This window comes from Halichoerus grypus, chromosome X, assembly GCF_964656455.1.
Source record: "Halichoerus grypus chromosome X, mHalGry1.hap1.1, whole genome shotgun sequence".
Taxonomy (NCBI): Eukaryota; Metazoa; Chordata; class Mammalia; order Carnivora; family Phocidae; genus Halichoerus; species Halichoerus grypus.
In genome coordinates, this window is record NC_135727.1 from 67189207 (window position 1) to 67206501 (window position 17295).

At 38.2% G+C, this 17295-nt stretch overlaps 1 protein-coding gene across 4 annotated transcripts in view; it reads left to right on the forward strand.

The window, feature by feature from the left end:
- ZDHHC15 (zDHHC palmitoyltransferase 15) overlaps nt 1-17295 on the forward strand; it is a 149398-nt gene that overhangs the window by 54162 nt on the left and 77941 nt on the right. For all 4 annotated transcript variants that reach the window (XR_013444836.1, XR_013444835.1, XM_078065378.1 and 1 more), the window contains exon 3: nt 7419-7513. Coding sequence is in view for 2 of the 4 variants with exons in the window: in XM_078065378.1 (XP_077921504.1) it covers nt 7419-7513 (95 nt within the window). In the remaining 2 variants the exon portion in view is untranslated. The remainder of the gene's footprint in view (nt 1-7418; nt 7514-17295) is intronic.

Consider the following 17295-nt stretch of genomic DNA (forward strand, 5'->3'; position numbering starts at 1 on the left):
CCATTGATTATGTTAGCTATGGGTTTTTCATAAGATGGCTTTTATTGTGTTGAGGCATGTTCCATGTAAACCTACTTTGTTGAGGGTTTTTATCATGAATGGATATTGTACTTTGTCAAATTCTTTTTCTGCATCTTTTAAAATGATCACATGGTTCTTATCCTTTCTTTTATTATTTTTTAAAGATTTATTTATTTACTTTTAGAGAGAGAGAGAGAGAACAAGCAGGAGGAGGGGCAGAGGGAGAGGGAGAGGAGAATCCCAAGCAGACTCTCTGCTGAGTGCATAGCCCAGCGTGGGGCTCAATCTCACGACCCTGAGATCATGACCTGAGCAGAAATCAGGAGTCCAACGCTTAACCAACTGAGCCACCTAGGTGCCCCTTATCCTTTCTTTCATTAATGTGGTGTATAATGTTGATTGATTTGTGAATATTGTACCACCCTTGCATCATGTGAATAAATCCCACTTGATTCTGGTGAATGATTTTTTTTAACGTATTGTTGGAATCAGTTTACTAGTATTTTGTTGAGGAATTTTGCATGTATGTTCATCACAGAGATACTGGCCTGTAGTTCTCTTCTTTTGTACTGTCTTTTTCTGGTTTGGGTATCAGGATAATGCTGTCCTCATAGAATGAATTTGAAAGATTTCCTTCCTCTTCTATTTTTTTTTTTTTTTTTGAAGTAGTTTGAGAAGAATAGGTATTAACTCTTCTTTAAATGTTTGGGAGAGGGCACTTGGGTGGCTCAGTCATTAGGCATCTGCCTTTGGCTCAGGTCAGGATCCCCGGGTCCTGGGACTGAGCCCCGCATTGGGCTCCCTGCTCGGTGGGCCTGCTTCTCCCTCTCCCTCTGCCTGCTGCTCCCCCTGCTGTTCTCTCTCTCTCTCTCTCTCTGTCAAATAAATAAATAAAATCTTTTAAAAAAATAAAGTAAATAAATGTTTGGTAGAATTTGCCTGTGAAGCCATCTGGTCCTGGACTTTTGTTTGTTGGGAGTTTTTGATTACTGATTCAGTTTGTCTGCTGGTTATTGGTATGTTCATGTTTTCTATTTCTTCCTGTTTCAGTTATGGTAGCTTATATGTTTTTAGGAATTTATTTCTTCCATGTTGTCCAGTTTGTTCACATAATGTTTGTATTTCTCTGGTCTTAGTTATCCTTTCTTCTCTCTCATTTGTGATTTTATTTATTTGAGTCCTTTCCCTTTTCTTTTTGATAAGTCTAGCTAGAGGGTTATCAGTTTTATTAACTTTCTCAGTGAAGCAGATCCTGTTTTCATCAATCTGTTCTATGGGGTTTTTTTGTGGGGTTTTTTTGTTTGTTTTCTTTTTTAGTTTCTATATCATTTATTTCTGCTCTACTCTTTACCTTCTTTCTGCTGGCTTTAGGCTTTGTTGTTCTTTTTCTACTTTCTTTAGGTGAAAGGTTAGGTTCATTTGAGGTTTTTCTTGCTTCTTGAATTAGGCCTGTTTGGGCATGCATGTCCCTCTTGCGATCATTTTCCTGCATCCCAAAGGTTTTGAACCATCGTGCTTTCATTTTCCTATGATTTTTTTTATTTCTTCTTTGATTTCCTGGTTGACCCATTCATTGTTTAGTAGCATGTTGTTTAACCTCCATGTATTTGTGGTCTTTCCACATTTTTTCTTGTGGTTGAATTCTAGTTTCATACTGTTGTGGTCAGAAAAGGTACATGATATGACTTCAGTCTTTTTGTATTTATTGAGGCCTGATTTGTGACCTAATACGTGATTTATTCTGTAAAATGACCCATGTGCATTTGAAAAGAATGTGTATTCTGCTGTTTTAGGATGGAATGTTCTGCATATATCCATTAATTCCATCTGATCCAGTGTGCCATTCAAAGCCATTGTTCCCTTCTTTATTTTCTGTTTAGATGATCTGTCCATTGATGTAACTGGAAGGTTAAGTCCACCACTATTTTTATATTATAATCAATTAGTTTCTTTATGTTTGTTACTGTTTTATTTATTTGGGTGCTCCCATATGGGTGCATAAATATTTATAATTGTTAGATCTTCTTGTTGGATTGTCCCCTTTATTATGATATAGTGCCCTTTTTTGTCTCTTCTTCCAGTCTGTTTTAAAATCTGGTTTGTCTGATATATCTGTTTCTACTCTGGCTTTCTTTTGACATCCATTTGCATGATAAATGTTTCTCTATCCCTCACTTTCAATCTGCAGGTGTCTTCAGGTCTACAATGAGTCTCTTGTAGACAACATATAGATGGGTCTTGTTTTTTTTTTTTCATCCATCCTGACACCCTGTCTTTTTATTCAGCATTTAGTCCATTTACAAAGTAATTACTGGTAGATATGTATTTAGTGCCATTTTATTACTTGTTTTGTCATTGATTCTGATGATTTCTCTGATCCTTTCTTGTCTTTGTCACTTTTGGTTTCTCCTTTGCCCTCAAAGAGTCCCTTTTAATATTTCTTGCAGGGCAGATTTAGTGTAACAAATTCCTTTAGTTTTTCTTTGTGTAACTCTTTATCTCTCCTTCTATTCTGAATGATAGCCTTGCTGGATAGAGTATTCTTGGTTGCAGATTTTTCCCATTTGGCACTTTGAACATATCATGCCACTCCTTTCTGGCTTTCCAAGGTTCTGTTGAGAAGTCTCCAGCTAGCCTTATGGGTCTTCCCTTGTCAGTTAAGGGCTTCTTTTGTCTTGTTGCTTTTAAGATTTTTTTCTTTATTGCTATAGTTTGCAAATTTAATTACAATATGTCTTGGTGTTGGCCTGCTTTTATTGATTTTGATGGGAGTTCTTTGTGCCTCCTAAATCTGGTATCTGTTTCTTCTCCAGATTTGGGAAGTTTTCAGCTATTATTTCCTCAAATGAATTTTCTGCCCCCTTTTCTCTCTCTTCTTCTTCTGGGACTCCTATAATATGAATGTTATTATGTTTGATGGAGTCTCTGAAATCCCTAAGTCTATTCTCATGTTGCATAAGTGTTCCTATCTTGTGTTCAGCTTCGTTATTTCCCTTATATTATTCTATGCTGCATCATTCCTCTACTTCTTCCAGTCTACTGTTCATTGCTTAGAGCCTGTTTCCCATCTTGTTTAGTGCATTCTTCATCTCTGATTCATTCTTTTTTAACTCTTTGATCTCTGTGGTAAAGGTCTCACTGATGTCTTCTATTCTTTTCTCAAGCCCAGTGAGTATCCTTATGATTGTTGCTTTAAATTCTCCATCAGGCATGTTACTTATATCTGTTTCACTTACATCTCTGGCCATGGCCTTATATTGTTCTTTCATTTAGGATACCTTCCTCTGTCTTGGCATTCTGTCTAAGTCTCTGCCTTCTTCTGTGTGTTAGAAAAGCCAGTTATATCTCCTGCTCCTGAAAGTAATGGCATTATGAAGAAGAGGTCATGTCGTGCAAAGGGCCTGGCACTTCAGGGAGTGTCTCTGGTGTGTGTTGCTTGTACTCTGCTCTTGTGTTTTGTCTGCACTTCCTTCAAGCCAGTCTGCAGAGGCTCTCCTTGCCTGCTGTGTGCAGTGTTTGGTCCCTAGTCTGAATGTGGTGAGTTTTAACTAGATGTGCTCTGGTCTGCTTATGAAATGAAACCTGACACCCCTTCTACCACAACTGAAGTCCTGGAGAACTCTCTGGTTGGGACACATGGTGCGGGCAGGAATTTGTTCTGGTCTTCTGGGGAGGGGCCCATTCTGCTGGGACTGAGGCAAGCGTGACTGAGAAAGGCAGTCCCATCAGAGTGCAAGGGTGAAGGGCTTGGTGTAAGCATGTTAGGCAGTCAGTGTCAGTTCTGCACTGCTTCCTGTACATGGCTTTGTGTTTATGCTGAGGAGAGGAGAAGGGAAATGCCACCATCCAGCTCCTTTGTTCCTGGGGAGGGGTCTTACAAACACTTTCTCCCAGAGATGTGTTCCAAGTAGAGCAAATAATCTCCCCCTTGTGTGTCCCAGGTGTTCTTCAAATCATTGTTTCCATGCTGTCTACTCCCAGTTTGTGTGCTTGCCTTCTCTCCAAGAGCAGCACTTGTTCTTCAAGCTCTATCCCAGTCAAGCCCGTGGACCTTTAAAGCTCTAGGCTTTATATATGTATTTGTTTGTCAGAGAGAGAAAGAGAGAGAACAAGCAGGAGAAGCAGCAGGCAGAAGGAGAAGCAGGCTCCCTGCTGAGCAAGGAGCCCGATTCGGGACTCGGGACTTGATCCCAGGACCTTGGGATCATGACCTGAGCTGAAGGCAGACGCTTAAACGACTGAGCCACCCAGGTGTCCCTAAAGCTCTAGGCTTTAAGCCCTGCTGGTTGCATGAACTCACTAAAATCAGCCCCTCTCATTTTCTAAGCCAATGGCTTTGGGGAAACCTTCTCCTTTTGCATCCCCCTGTCTGCTCCTCTCTCTCTCTCTCTTTCTCTCTCCCTCTCCCTTCTCCATGACCACATCTCCCTCCCCTCCACAGCACCCACAATCCTTCTCCCCCTAAACCACATCTCCACAGTTACTACCTTCTTTGATGTGGCCTCTTCTCTCCCTATAGTTGTGTAGTTTTTTCTGTCAGGCTTCTGGTCTATTTCTGGGCGATTTATGATGATTTGATAGTTATTTAGTTGTGTTCATGAGTTGAAATGAGTTTAGGGTCTTCCTACTCCACCACTATCTTCCCTCTTCCCCAAGTGAATTTTTACTATAAAGATGAAAAGATTTCTAGTTTGTGGGGTGATACATATGGAACTTCTATATCCTCACTCTGCTGTGACCTGAAACCACCAGGGAGATGACAGAGTGTAACAGACCCTTGTAAGTACCTTAATTGAACCTGTGAAATGAGGTTTGGAGCAGGTGATGTCTGAGGTCCCTTCCAACCACAGTCTTGCTCACTATACCACCCCAACACTGATCACAGGACTTGGGGATCCACAACCCAGTGAGTGGCCACGTGGAACCTTCTGGTGCCCAGCCACAGAACAGGTATGGGAGGGTGCATGGGTGGGGCAGCAGCAGGAAGGTGTCAGTGGGTAGGTGGGTGGGAGTTCTGTGGGTTCAGTGTGAGCATGATCCCCATGCTTCCCTCATATGAGTGCTCCCCTCGTGGTTCTTCCCTGCAATGCCTGCAATGCCTGTCCTGAATATCACCTGAGTGGTTCTGTGGAACCTTATGGTTCCCCTACACCAGAAAAAACATTTTTTTTAATGGCAGTTTGACATTATCTGCCAAAAGGCCTATGTTTGCGCCTAGCAATCCCACTTTAAGAAACTGACCCTATAGATTTAGTATATGTGCCAATGACATATATACAAAGTTTTTTTATTACAGCATTATTTGTAGTAGCAAGAGAAGAGGAAAAAACTAAATTTTCATCAGAAACACTTCGGTTAAATTATGGCATGTTGATGCAATGAAAATCCATGCAACATTTTTAAAGAAAGTGAGAAGCTTACTCTTTGCAAGTTATATTAAATAGAATGATTTCCAACTTATAGATGATGAAAAAGTAATTGGTATGAAACCATGTATAGAATACTACTATTTGTGTGGAAAAAACACACTGTTTCAGTGCTTTTATATGTATAAAATCTAAAAGGGTACAGAATGAAGTCATGAAACTGTAACATTTGTTGCTTCTAGGAAGGAAACCTGGTGGCTGAGGGACAGGTATGGAAGGGAAACTTTTCACTGTGTACTATTTTATGCCTTCAAATTTTGAATTTTGTGAATGTATTACCTTTCAAAAGAAATACAATGAAAAAATTTTTAAATATTACAAAATTTCCATATTTATATTGTGTTCATATATTCATATGAACACATAAAAATCAGAAGATCTGTACTGGTATACACCAAATAGCAGACAGGTATTAATGCCCTAAGAGGGGGAGGTGGGAGGCTAGATGTATGTGTGGTAGATTTTACTTTTTACTTTAAATTGCTTGAATTTGAAAATGAGATTTCATAATTACACAAATGAAGCACATAAAAAAGGAATTGTATCATAAGACTAGGAGCACTGGGCTAAGAGAGTACAGCTTTTTCAATTCAGCCATATATGTATAAGGCACCCAGCCCTATTAACTTGGTCTTGAGTCATCATTCCCTTGAGTCTTTCTGATTGACTGAGGTAATAACACCTTGCCACAGGAGAACTCAAAATGAAACAGTAAAGTGACCATCAGTCTTATAATGGCCTCTGTGGAGAATGGTGAAATTTCTGATATCAGAAGAGCTATCCAAGGGGCGCCTGGGTGGCTCAGTCAGTGAAGGGGCTGCCTTCGGCTCAGGTCATGATCCCAGGGTCCTGGGATTGAGCCCCACGTCGGGCTCCCTGCTCAGTGGAGAGTCTGCTTCCCCCTCTCCCTCTGCCTGCCTCTCTGCCTACTTGTGCTCTCTCTCTATCTCTCTGTCAAATAAATAAATAAAATCTTTAAAAAAAAAAAAGAAGAGCTATACAAGAGACAACAAAAAGTATAAAAAGATAAGCAGTAGAAGCAACTTTTACAACTATCGCAGATACAACTCACATTTCAAAAAAGTATATAATCTGAAGACGTTGTCATGTTTTATTAGTTTAACAGTTAAAAGTGACTGCTCTGTACATAATGACCTTAACAATGTTGATGCTGTAAATGAAAGTTCACTGTTATATTTATGTTAAGTTTAATAGTGTTTTTAATGTAAAATTAGGACTGAAGATTATTCCCCTACCAGCCTTCGTCCCGGGTTGTGGCTCTAACCAGATTCAGTTATGCAGTCACGTAGAACCTTGCTTTCTAGTGCTGGAAAAGATGTCTCTAATTACCTGCTTCAATAAATATGAATCCAGATTCCTTGCAAAAAGAAAATGAACATATAGTCTTTGAGGCTACTGAAAAGAACTTGTGATTTATAGTCAGTAATCCTGTGTTTAAGACCTGGACACATTATAATGTAGCTGTATCACTTTGGATAATCAGCTATTCCTGATAGTTAACCAACTGTCCCTATCCTATTACCTATCTCACAAAGTTATTGAAACAATAAAATAAGAAAATATTATAAAATCATGTTGTAAACTCTATAGTGTTGTGCAAATACTATCATTATCATCTTTTAGCACCTACAATGGCAGAGATAATGATAAGTGGCTATGGTAGCTTCCCTCACATTGTCATAAAGAACATTTCCCCTTTAGTTTTAGAATCACATGGCAACTTTTAAAACATACAACTTCCAGAAGGTCTCACTGAAAATTTGGCACTGTAACTTATTTCTGTCACTTCATGGGGAAAAGGTAAGAATTAACATTTTATAGTAACAATAGAAAATACTTGGTAATAGGAAAACAAAACAAATTTGTTGTCTAGTTTTATGTCTTTCTGAACTGCTTGAAATGGACAAAAAAGATAATATGAACACTTATTTTTTCTCTCTTAAATTTCAGTTATCTACCTCATATTCTACCATGCCATCTTTGTGTTCTTTACCTGGACCTACTGGAAGTCTATATTTACACTCCCACAACAGCCAAATCAAAAGGTAAGAATCATGGTTACTTCCTAAAGGCTAAAGAGACAGGAAAGCAGAAATGCAAAACAAAACGAAAACAAGAAGTTGAAAAAAGAAGCAAATAACCTTCATTTACAGAAGAGAGATTCAGGATAATCTTTAAAAAGGCCTCTTAGTGATAAAGGTAAATTAAGGGTAAGATAGTCTATAGAAGGATAATCTATTGCAAAATCACTGGCCATAGATACTTTGAAGACTAAGAAACCACTGTTTGAATTAGTGATATAATTATTTTTTTAATTTTTATTTCAATTCAATTTAGTTAACATGTAATGTATTATTAGCTTCAGGAGTAAAATTTAGTGATTCATCAATAGCATATATCACCCAGTGCTCATTACATCAACTGTCCTCCTTAAGGCCCTTCACCCAATTACCCCATCTCCTACCCACCTCCCCCCAGCAACCCTCAGTTTCTTTCCTATAGTTAAGAGTCTCTTATGGTTTGTCTCCCTCTCTGGTTTCATCTTATTTTATTTTCCCTTCCCTTCCCCTATTTTCATCAGTTTTGTTTCTTAAATTCCACATACGAGTGAAATCATATGGTATTTGTCTTTTTCTGATGACTTATTTTGCTTGGCATAATACCCTCTAGTTCCATCCACATCATTGCAAATGGTAAGATTTCATTCTTTATGATAGCTAATAATATTCCTTTGTGTATATATATATATATATATATATATATATATATATATATATACCACATCTTCTTTATCCATTCATCTGTCAATGGACATCTGGGTTCTTTCCATATTTTGGCTATCGAGGACACTACTGCTATAAACATTGGGGTGCACGTGCCCCTTCAAATCAATATTTTTGTATCCTCTGGATAAATACCTAGCAGTACAATTGCTGGGTAGTAGGGTAGTTCTATTTTTAACTTTTTGAGGAACCTCCATACTGTTTTCCAGAGTAGCTGCACCAGTGTGCATTCCTCCAACAGTGTAAGAAAGTTCCCCTTTCTCTGCATCCTCACCAACATCTGTTGTTTCTTGTGTTGTTAATTTTAGCCATTCTGACAGGTGTGAGGTGATATCTCATTGTGGTTTTGATTTGTATTTCCCTGATGCTGAATGATGTTCAAAATTTTTTCACAATAGTCATTTGTATGTGTTCTTTGGAGAAATGTCTGTTCATGTCTTCTGCCCATTTCTTGACTGAATTATTTGTTTTTGGGGTGTTGAGTTTGATAATTTCTTTATAGATTTTGGATACTAGCCCTTTATCTGAGATGTCATTTGTGAATATCTTCTCGTCTGTTCATTGTCTTTTGGTTTTGTTGATTGTTTCCTTTGCTGTGCAGAAGCATTTTATCTTGATGAAGTCCCAATAGTTCACTTTTGCTTTTGTTTCCTTTGTCTTTGGAGACCTGTCTAGTAAGAAGTTATTGCAGCCAAGGTCAAATAAGTTGCTGTCTGTGTTCTCCTCTAGGATTTTGATGGATTCCTGTCCCACATTTAGGCCTTTCATCCATTTTGAGTTTATTTTTGTGTATGCTGTAAGAAAGTGGTCCAGTTTCATTCTTCTGCATGTGGCTGTCCAATTTTCCCAAGATCAATTGTTGAAGAGACCGTCTTTTTTCAAACGGATATTCTTTCCTGCTTTATCAAACATTAATTAACCATAGAGTTGAGAATCCATTTCTGGGTTCTTTATTCTATTCCATTGATATATGTGTTTGTTGTTATACAAGTACCATACTGTCTCAATGATTGCAACTTTGTAATACAACCTGCAGTCTGGAATTGTGATGCCTCCAGCTTTGGTTTTCTTTTTCAACATTCCTTTGGCTATTTCGCAGTTTTTTCTGATTCCATACAAATTTTAAGATTGTTTGTTCCAGCTGTGTGAGAAATGCTGGCAGTATTTTGGTAGGGATTGCACTGGATGTGCAGATTGCTTTCTGTAGCATACACATTTAAACAATATTTATTCTTCCAGTCCATGAGCATGGAATGTTTTTCCATTTTTTGTGTCTTCCTCAATTTCTTTCATAAGTGTTCTATAGTTTTCAGAGTACAGATCTTTTATCTCTTTGGTTAGGTTAATTCCTAGGTATGTAATAGTTTTTGGTGCAATTGTAAATGGAATCGATTCCTTGAATCCTCTGCTGCCTCATTGTTAGTGTATAGAAATGCAACAGACTTCTGTGGGTTGATTTTATATCCTGCAACTTTGCTGAATTCCTGTATCAGTCCTAGCAATTTTTGGGTAGTCTTTAGGGTTCTCTAGGTAGACTATCATGTTGTCTGTGAAGAGTGAAAGTTTGACTTCTTTGCCAATTTGGATGCATTCTATTTCTTTTTATTGTCTGATTGTTGAGGCTAGGGCTTCCTGTACTATGTTGAACAACAGTGGTGAGAGTGGACATCCCTGTCATATTCCTGACCTTAAGACAAAAAAGCTGTGGGTCTTTTGTATATGCTTTTATGATGTTGAGGTATGTTCCCTCTATCCCTACATTTTGGAGGGTTTTTATCAAGAGAGGATGCTGTATTTTGTCAAATGATTTTTCTGCATCTATTAAGAGGATCATATGGGGTTCTTGTCCTTTCTTTTATTGATATGATGTATCACAATGATTGATTTGTGGATGTTGAAACACCCCTGCAGCCCAAGAATAAATTCCACTGGGTCATGGTGAATAATCCTTTTAATGTATTGTTGGATCCTATTAACTAGTATCTTGGTGAGAATTTTTGCATCTATGTTCATCAGGGATATTGGTCTGTAATTCTTCTTTTTGGTGGAGTCTTTGTCTAATTTTGGGATCAAGGTAATGCTGGCCTCATAGAATGAGTTTGGAAGTTTTCTTTCTATTTCTATTTTTTGGAAAAGTTTCAGATGAATAGGTATTAATTCTTCTTTCAATGTTTGGTAGAATTCCCCTGGGAGGCCATCCGGTCCTGGACTCCTGTTTCTTGGAAGATTTTTGATGACTGATTCAATTTCTTTCCTGGTTATAGGTCTGTTTAGGTTTTCTATTTCTTCCTGTTTCAGTTTTGGTAGTTTATATGTTTCTAAGAATGCATCCATATTTTCCAGATTGCCTAATTGTTTGGCATATAATTGCTCATAATATTCTCTTATACGTGTTTGTATTTCTTATAACATTCCCTTATATTTGTTTGTATTTCTTCAGTGTCGGTTGTGATCTCTCCTCTTTCATTCGTGATTTCATTTATTTGGGTCCTTTCTCTTTCCATTTTGAAAAGTCTGGCTAGAGGTTTATCAATGTTATTAATTCTTTCAAAGAACCAGATCCTAGTTTCATTGATCTGTTCTACTCTTTTTTTATTTCTATATCTTTGATTTCTGCTCTAATCTTTAGTATTTTTTTTCTCCTGCTAGATTAGGGCTTTATTTGCTGTTCTTTTTCCAGCTCCTTTAGGTGTAAGGTTAGGTTGTATGTGTGAGACTTTTCTTGTTTCTTGAGAAAGGCCTGTATTGCTATATACTTCCCTCTTAGGACCACCTTTGCTGCATACCAAAGGTTCTGAACTGTCGTGTTTTCATTTTCATTTGCGTCCATGTATTTTTTTAATTGTTCTTTAATTTCCTGGTTGACCCATTCATTCGTTAGTAGGATGTTCTTTAACATCCACGTATTTGTGGTCTTTCAAAATTTCTTCATGTGGTTGACTTCAAGTTTCATAGCATTGTGGTCTGAAAATATGCAGGGTATAATCTCAGTTTTTTTGTACCAGTTGAGACTTGATTTGTGACTCAGTATGTCATCTGTTCTGGAGAATGTTCCATGTGCACTCGAGAAAAATTTCTGTTCTGCTTTTTTAGGATGAAATGCTCTGAATATATTGTTGAAGTCTATTTGGTTCAGTGTGTCATTCAAAGCCCTTGTTTCCTTGTTGATCTTCTGCTTAGATGATCTGTCCGTTGCTGTGAGTGGGGTGTTAATGTCCCCTACTATTATTGTATTATTGTTGATGTGTTTCTTTAATTTTGTTATTAATTGGTTTATATACTTGTCTGCTCCCAACTTGGGGGCATAAATATTTGCAATTGTTAGATCTTCTTGTTGGATAGAACCTTTATTATGATATAGTGTCTTTCTTCATCTCTTACTACAGTCTTTTGTTTAAATTCTAGTTTGTCTGATATAAGGATGGCTACTCAAGCTTTCTTTTGATGTCCATTAGCATGATAAATGGTTTTCCACACCCTCACTTTCAATCTGGAGGTGTCTTTGGATCTAAAATGAGTCTCTTATTGGTGGGTCTTCTTTATTTTATCCATTCTGATACTTTATTTCTTTTGATTGGAACATTGGGGCCATTTACATTTAAAGTAATTATTGAAAGATATGAATTTAGTTCCATTGTATTACCTGTAAAGTTACTGTTCCTGTAGAATGTCTCTGTTCCTTTCTGGTCTCTGTTACTTCTGGGCTCTCTCTCTGCTCAAAGTATCCCCTTTAATATTTCTTGTAGCACTGATTTGATGTTTACAAATTCCTTTAGTTTTGGGGGTGCCTGGGTGACTCAGTTGGTTAAGTGTCTATCTTTGGCTCTGGTTATGGTCCCATGATCCTGCAATTGAGCCCCGTGTCAGGTTTACTGCTCAGCGGGGAGTCTGCTTTTCCCTCTCCCTCTGCCCCTTCCCCCCCCAACTTGTGCGCTCTCTCTCACTCTAGTAAATAAATAAAATCTTTAAAAATATATAAATTCCTTTAGTTTTTGTTTTTCCGGGAAACTCTTTATCTCCCCTTCTATTCTGAATGACATTTAGCTGCATATTTTTTCCCACTTAGCACATTGAATATGTCATGCCAGTCCTTTCTGGTCTGCCAGGTCTCTGTGGACAGGTCTGCTGCCAGCCTTATGTGTCTACCCTTGTATGTTAAGGAACTCTTTTCCCCAGAGCTGCTTTCAGAATTTTCTCTTTATCTTTGCAGTATATAAGCTTCACTATAATATGTTGAGGTGTTGACTTATTTTGTTGATTTTGAGGGGGTTCTCTGTGCTTCCTGGACTTGAATGCCTGTTTCCTTTCACAGATCAGGGAAGTTCTCAGCTATAATTTGTTCCAATAAACCTTCTGCACCTTTCTCCCACTCCTCATCTTCTAACACTCTTATAATGTGGATATTATTTCACTTTGTTGATTCACTGAGTTCCCTTAGTCTACCTTCATGATCTAATAGGTTTCTTTCCCTCTTCTTTGCAACTTCCTTATTTTCTATCATTTAATCTTCTATATCACTGATTCTCTCTTCTGCTTTGTTCATTCTCATTTTTATGCCCTCCACTTCGGACTGTATCTCAGTTATAACATTTTTAATTTCACCCTGACTAGATTTTAGTTCTTTTATCTCTATAATAAAGGATTCTCTAGTATCTTCTATGCTTTTTTCAAGCCCAGCTAGTATCTTTGTAATCGTTGTTTTTAATTCTAGTCAGACATCTTACTTATATCAGTATTGGTCCCTGGCAGTGAGTACTACCTCCTGTTCTTTCTTTTGGTGTGAATTTCTCCATCTTGTCATTTTGTCCGGGAAAGAAAAGAAGAAAGAAAGAAAACAACAACAAAAACTTAGATTAGATCCTGGATGTGTTTTGGTCCACTTGTTGAAAGAAACTAGATCCCAAAATCAGAAAGAAAAAGAAAACATATATAATACAATGAAAGCAAACCAAAAATAATATATATAAGCTATATATAAAAATTTTAATTATAAAAGATTAAAAATGAATTGAAAAAATAAATAAGAAAATAACTGAAAAAATAATACTCAAAGACTAAAGAATGAAAATACAAAGAATGCTGTATACTGTTTTTCCCAAGAGCTGAAGCTATCCAGCCCTCTATAAACTATAATTTTGGTGAGAGTGAGTTGTTTGTGCTGGTCCTCTGGGGCCTGTTGCACTGATTCTCAGGTGGACTTACCCTAGTGGAAAAGCGCCTCCCATCTGCAGAGAGGCAGGGTTTGGTGTAAGCAGCTCCAGACTCCATTAGGTGGCACTGTTTTGCTCCCTGAAGGCTTTCAGCACTCATGGGTGCACTGAATATGGCTGCGCCCTACCTTCTAGCCCTGAAGCTGAAAATTCTTGCCCTCCACTCTTCAGTGAGCCCTCACAGAATAGCAATTAATCACTCTTATCTCCCCGGTTTCCATCAGAACTGTGTTCACCTGGCCTGTGACCAAGCACTTTTATCTCAGTCACGTAACTGAGTTTCAAAACTCCAAATTTATGGCCTCTTGCAGCTCGGGCCACTGCTTTTCTTCCTGGGGGAGGGGGTGTATCCCAGCACGCTTCTGCCTTTTGCTGGGCCCTTCCCAGGAAAGGGGTGGCATGACCGTTCAGGGGTTCGCAGTTTATGGCAACACAGAGCACAAAGGTGGAACCTGCATGCCCTGTTTGCAAACGGCTTCCCTGCTCCTATGCCTGGGAACTCTGCCACAGTCAGGCATCACCCATTCTTCTTGTGACCCCAGGGATCCTTCGACCATGCTGTCACACCTGGGATTCTGCCCCACTTCACCACCTGAGCACCTTTAAGCCAGTCACATCCCCCTCTGTAACAGACTTACAAAAGTTATGATTTTGCATTCCACTGCTTTTTTTATTATGTTCAATTAGCCAACATATAATACATCATTAGTTTTTGATGTAGTGTTCAACGATTGATTACCTGCATATAACACCCAGTGTTCATCACCACATGTGCCCTCCTTAATACCCATCACCTGATTACCCCATCCCCCCACACCCCTCCACTCTGTAACCCTCAGGTTCTTTCTTGGAGTCCAGAGTCTCTCATGGTTTGTCTCTCTCTCTGATTTCTTCCCATTCAGTTTTCCCTCCCTTTCCCTATGGTCCTCCGTGCTATTGCTTATGTTCCATATATGAGGGAAACCATATAATTGTCTTTTTCTGCTTGACTTAGTTCACATAGCATAATCTCCAGTCCCATCCATGTTGATGTAAAAGTTCGGTATTCATCCTTTCTGATGGCTGAGTAATATTCCATTGTATATATGGACCACATCTTCTTTATCCATTCATCTTTTGAAGGGCATCTCGGCTCTTTCCACAGTTTGGCTATTGTGGACATTGCTGCTATGAACATTGGGGTGTATGTGCCCCTTCTTTTCACTGTCTGTATCTTTGGGGTAAATAACTTGTAGTGCAATTGCTGGGTCATAGGGTAGCTCTATTTTTAACTTCTTGAGGAACCTCCATACTGTTTTCCAGAGTGACTGCACCAGCTTGCATTCCCACCAACAGTGTAAGAGGGTTCCCCTTTCTCCACATCCTCACCAACACTTGTTGTTTCCTGTCTTGTTAATTTTTGCCTTTCTAACTGGTGTGAGGTGGTATCTCATTGTGGTTTTGATTTGTATTTCCCTGATGGCTATTGATGTTGAACATTTTTTCATGTGTCTGTTAGCCATTTGTATGTCTTCTTTGGAGAAGTGTCTGTTCCTGTCTTCTGCCCATTTCTTGACTAGGTTATTTGTTTTTTGGGGTGTTGAGTTTGAGAAGTTCTTTATAGATCTTGGATACCAGCCCTTTATCTGTAATGTCATTTGCAAATACCTTCTCCCATTCCGTGGGTGGCCTCTTAGTTTTGTTGACTGTTTCCTTTGCTTGCACTCCACCTTTTATAATACTTTGTGGTAGCCTCCTTTAGCAGGCTCCCTCCCCTCCGCTTTATCCTCAGCTATATCACATGGGATTCAAGTCTCCCCACCTCCTCTACTTTCCAAAGGGTGGTTGCTTTTTTACTGGTAGACTTGCAGCATTTGTTTTCTCAGATATCTGATTAATTTCTTGGATGTTCAGAATGATTTGATCACTATCTAGTTGTATTCCAGGGACCAGACAAACTTAGGGTTCCCATACTCCTCTGCCATCTTAACTCCTCTCTCACTGTAGTTTTGATTTGCATTTTCCTGATGGTAAGTGATGATGAACATCTTTTCATGTGTCTGTTGGCCATCTAGATGTCTTCTTTGGAGAAATGTCTCTTCATGCCTTCTGCCCACTTTTAATTGGATTATTTATTTTTTGGGTGTTCAGTTATATAAGTTCTTTATACATTTTGAATACTAACCCTTTATCAGATACATCATTTGCACATATCTTCTCCCATTCAGTAGGTTGTCTTTTAGTATTATTGATTGTTTCCTTTGCTGTGCAGAAACTTTTTATTTTGCTGTAGTCCCAATAGTTTATTTTTGCTTTTATTTCCCTTGCCTTGAGAGACATATCGAGAAAAATGCTGCTACGCCCAAAGTCAGAGAAATTACTGCCTGTGCTCTCTTGTAGGATTTTTATGGCTTCAGGTTTCATATTTAGGTCTTTAATCCACTTTGAATTTGTTTTGTGTATGGTGTAGGAAAGTGGTCCAGCTTCATTCTTCTGCATTTTGCTGCCCAGTTTTCTCAATACCATTTGTTGAGGAGACTGTCTTTTCCCCATTGCATATTTTTGCCTCTCTTCTCAAAGCTTAATTGACCATACAATCATGTGTTTGTTTCTGTTCATTGATCCTTGTATCTATTTTTGTCCTGTTTTGATTACTACAGCTGTGTAAGATAACTTGAAATCTAGAATTGTGATACCTCCAGATTTGTTTTCCTTTATCAAGATTGCTTTGTCTATTCTTGGTCTTTTGTGGTTACACACAAATTTTAGAATTATTTATTGTAGTTCTGTGAAAAATGCTATTGGTATTTTGGTAATGATTGCATTAAATCTCTAGATTGCTTTGGGTAGTATAGACATTTTAACAATATTTGTTCTTCCAGTCCATGAGCGTGGAATATCTCTCCATTTGTTTGTGTCATCTGCAATTTTTTTCATCAATGTTTTATAGTTTTCAGAGTACAGGTCTTTCAATTTCTTCATTAAGTTTATTCCTAGGCATTTTATTATTTTTGGTGCAATTTTAAATGGGATTGCATTCTTAATTTCTCTTTCTGCTGCTTCATTATGGGTGTATAGAAACAGACAACAAAAAGATGGCTAATGATGATGAACATTTTTTCGTGTGTCTGTTAGCCATTTTTATGTCATCTTTGGAGAAGTGTCTGTTCATGTCTTCTGCTCATTTTTTGACGTGATTATTTGTTTTTTGGGTGTTGAATTTGAGAAGTTCTTTATAGAACTTGGATACCAGCCCTTTATCTGTAGTGTCATTTGCAAATATCTTCTCCCATTCTGTGGGTGGCCTCTTTGTTTTGTTGACTGTTTCCTTTGCTGTGCAGAAGCTTTTTATCTTGATGAAGTCTCAAAAGTTTGATTTTGCTTTTGTTTCACTAGCCTTTGGAGATGTATCTTGAAAGAAGTTGCTGTGGCCGATGTCAAAAAGGTTACTGCCTATGTTCTCTTCTAGGATTTTGATGGATTCCTATCTCACATTGAGGTCTTTCATCCATTTTGAGTTTATCTTTGTGTATGGTGTTAGAGAATGGTCGAGTTTCATTCTTCTACATGTGGTGGTCCAATTTTCCCAGCACCATTTATTGAAGAGACTGTCTGTTTTCCATTGCATATTTTTCCTGCTCTGTCGAAGATTATTTGACCATAGAGTTGAGGGTCCATATCTGGGCTCTCTATTCTGTTCCATTGGTCTATATATCTGTTTTTGTGCCAGTACCATGCTTTCTTGGTGATCACTGCTTTGTAATATAGCTTGAAATCGGGCAACGTGATGCCCCCAGCTTTGTTTTTCTTTTTGAACATTTCCTTGGTGACTCGGGGTCTTTTCTGATTCCATAC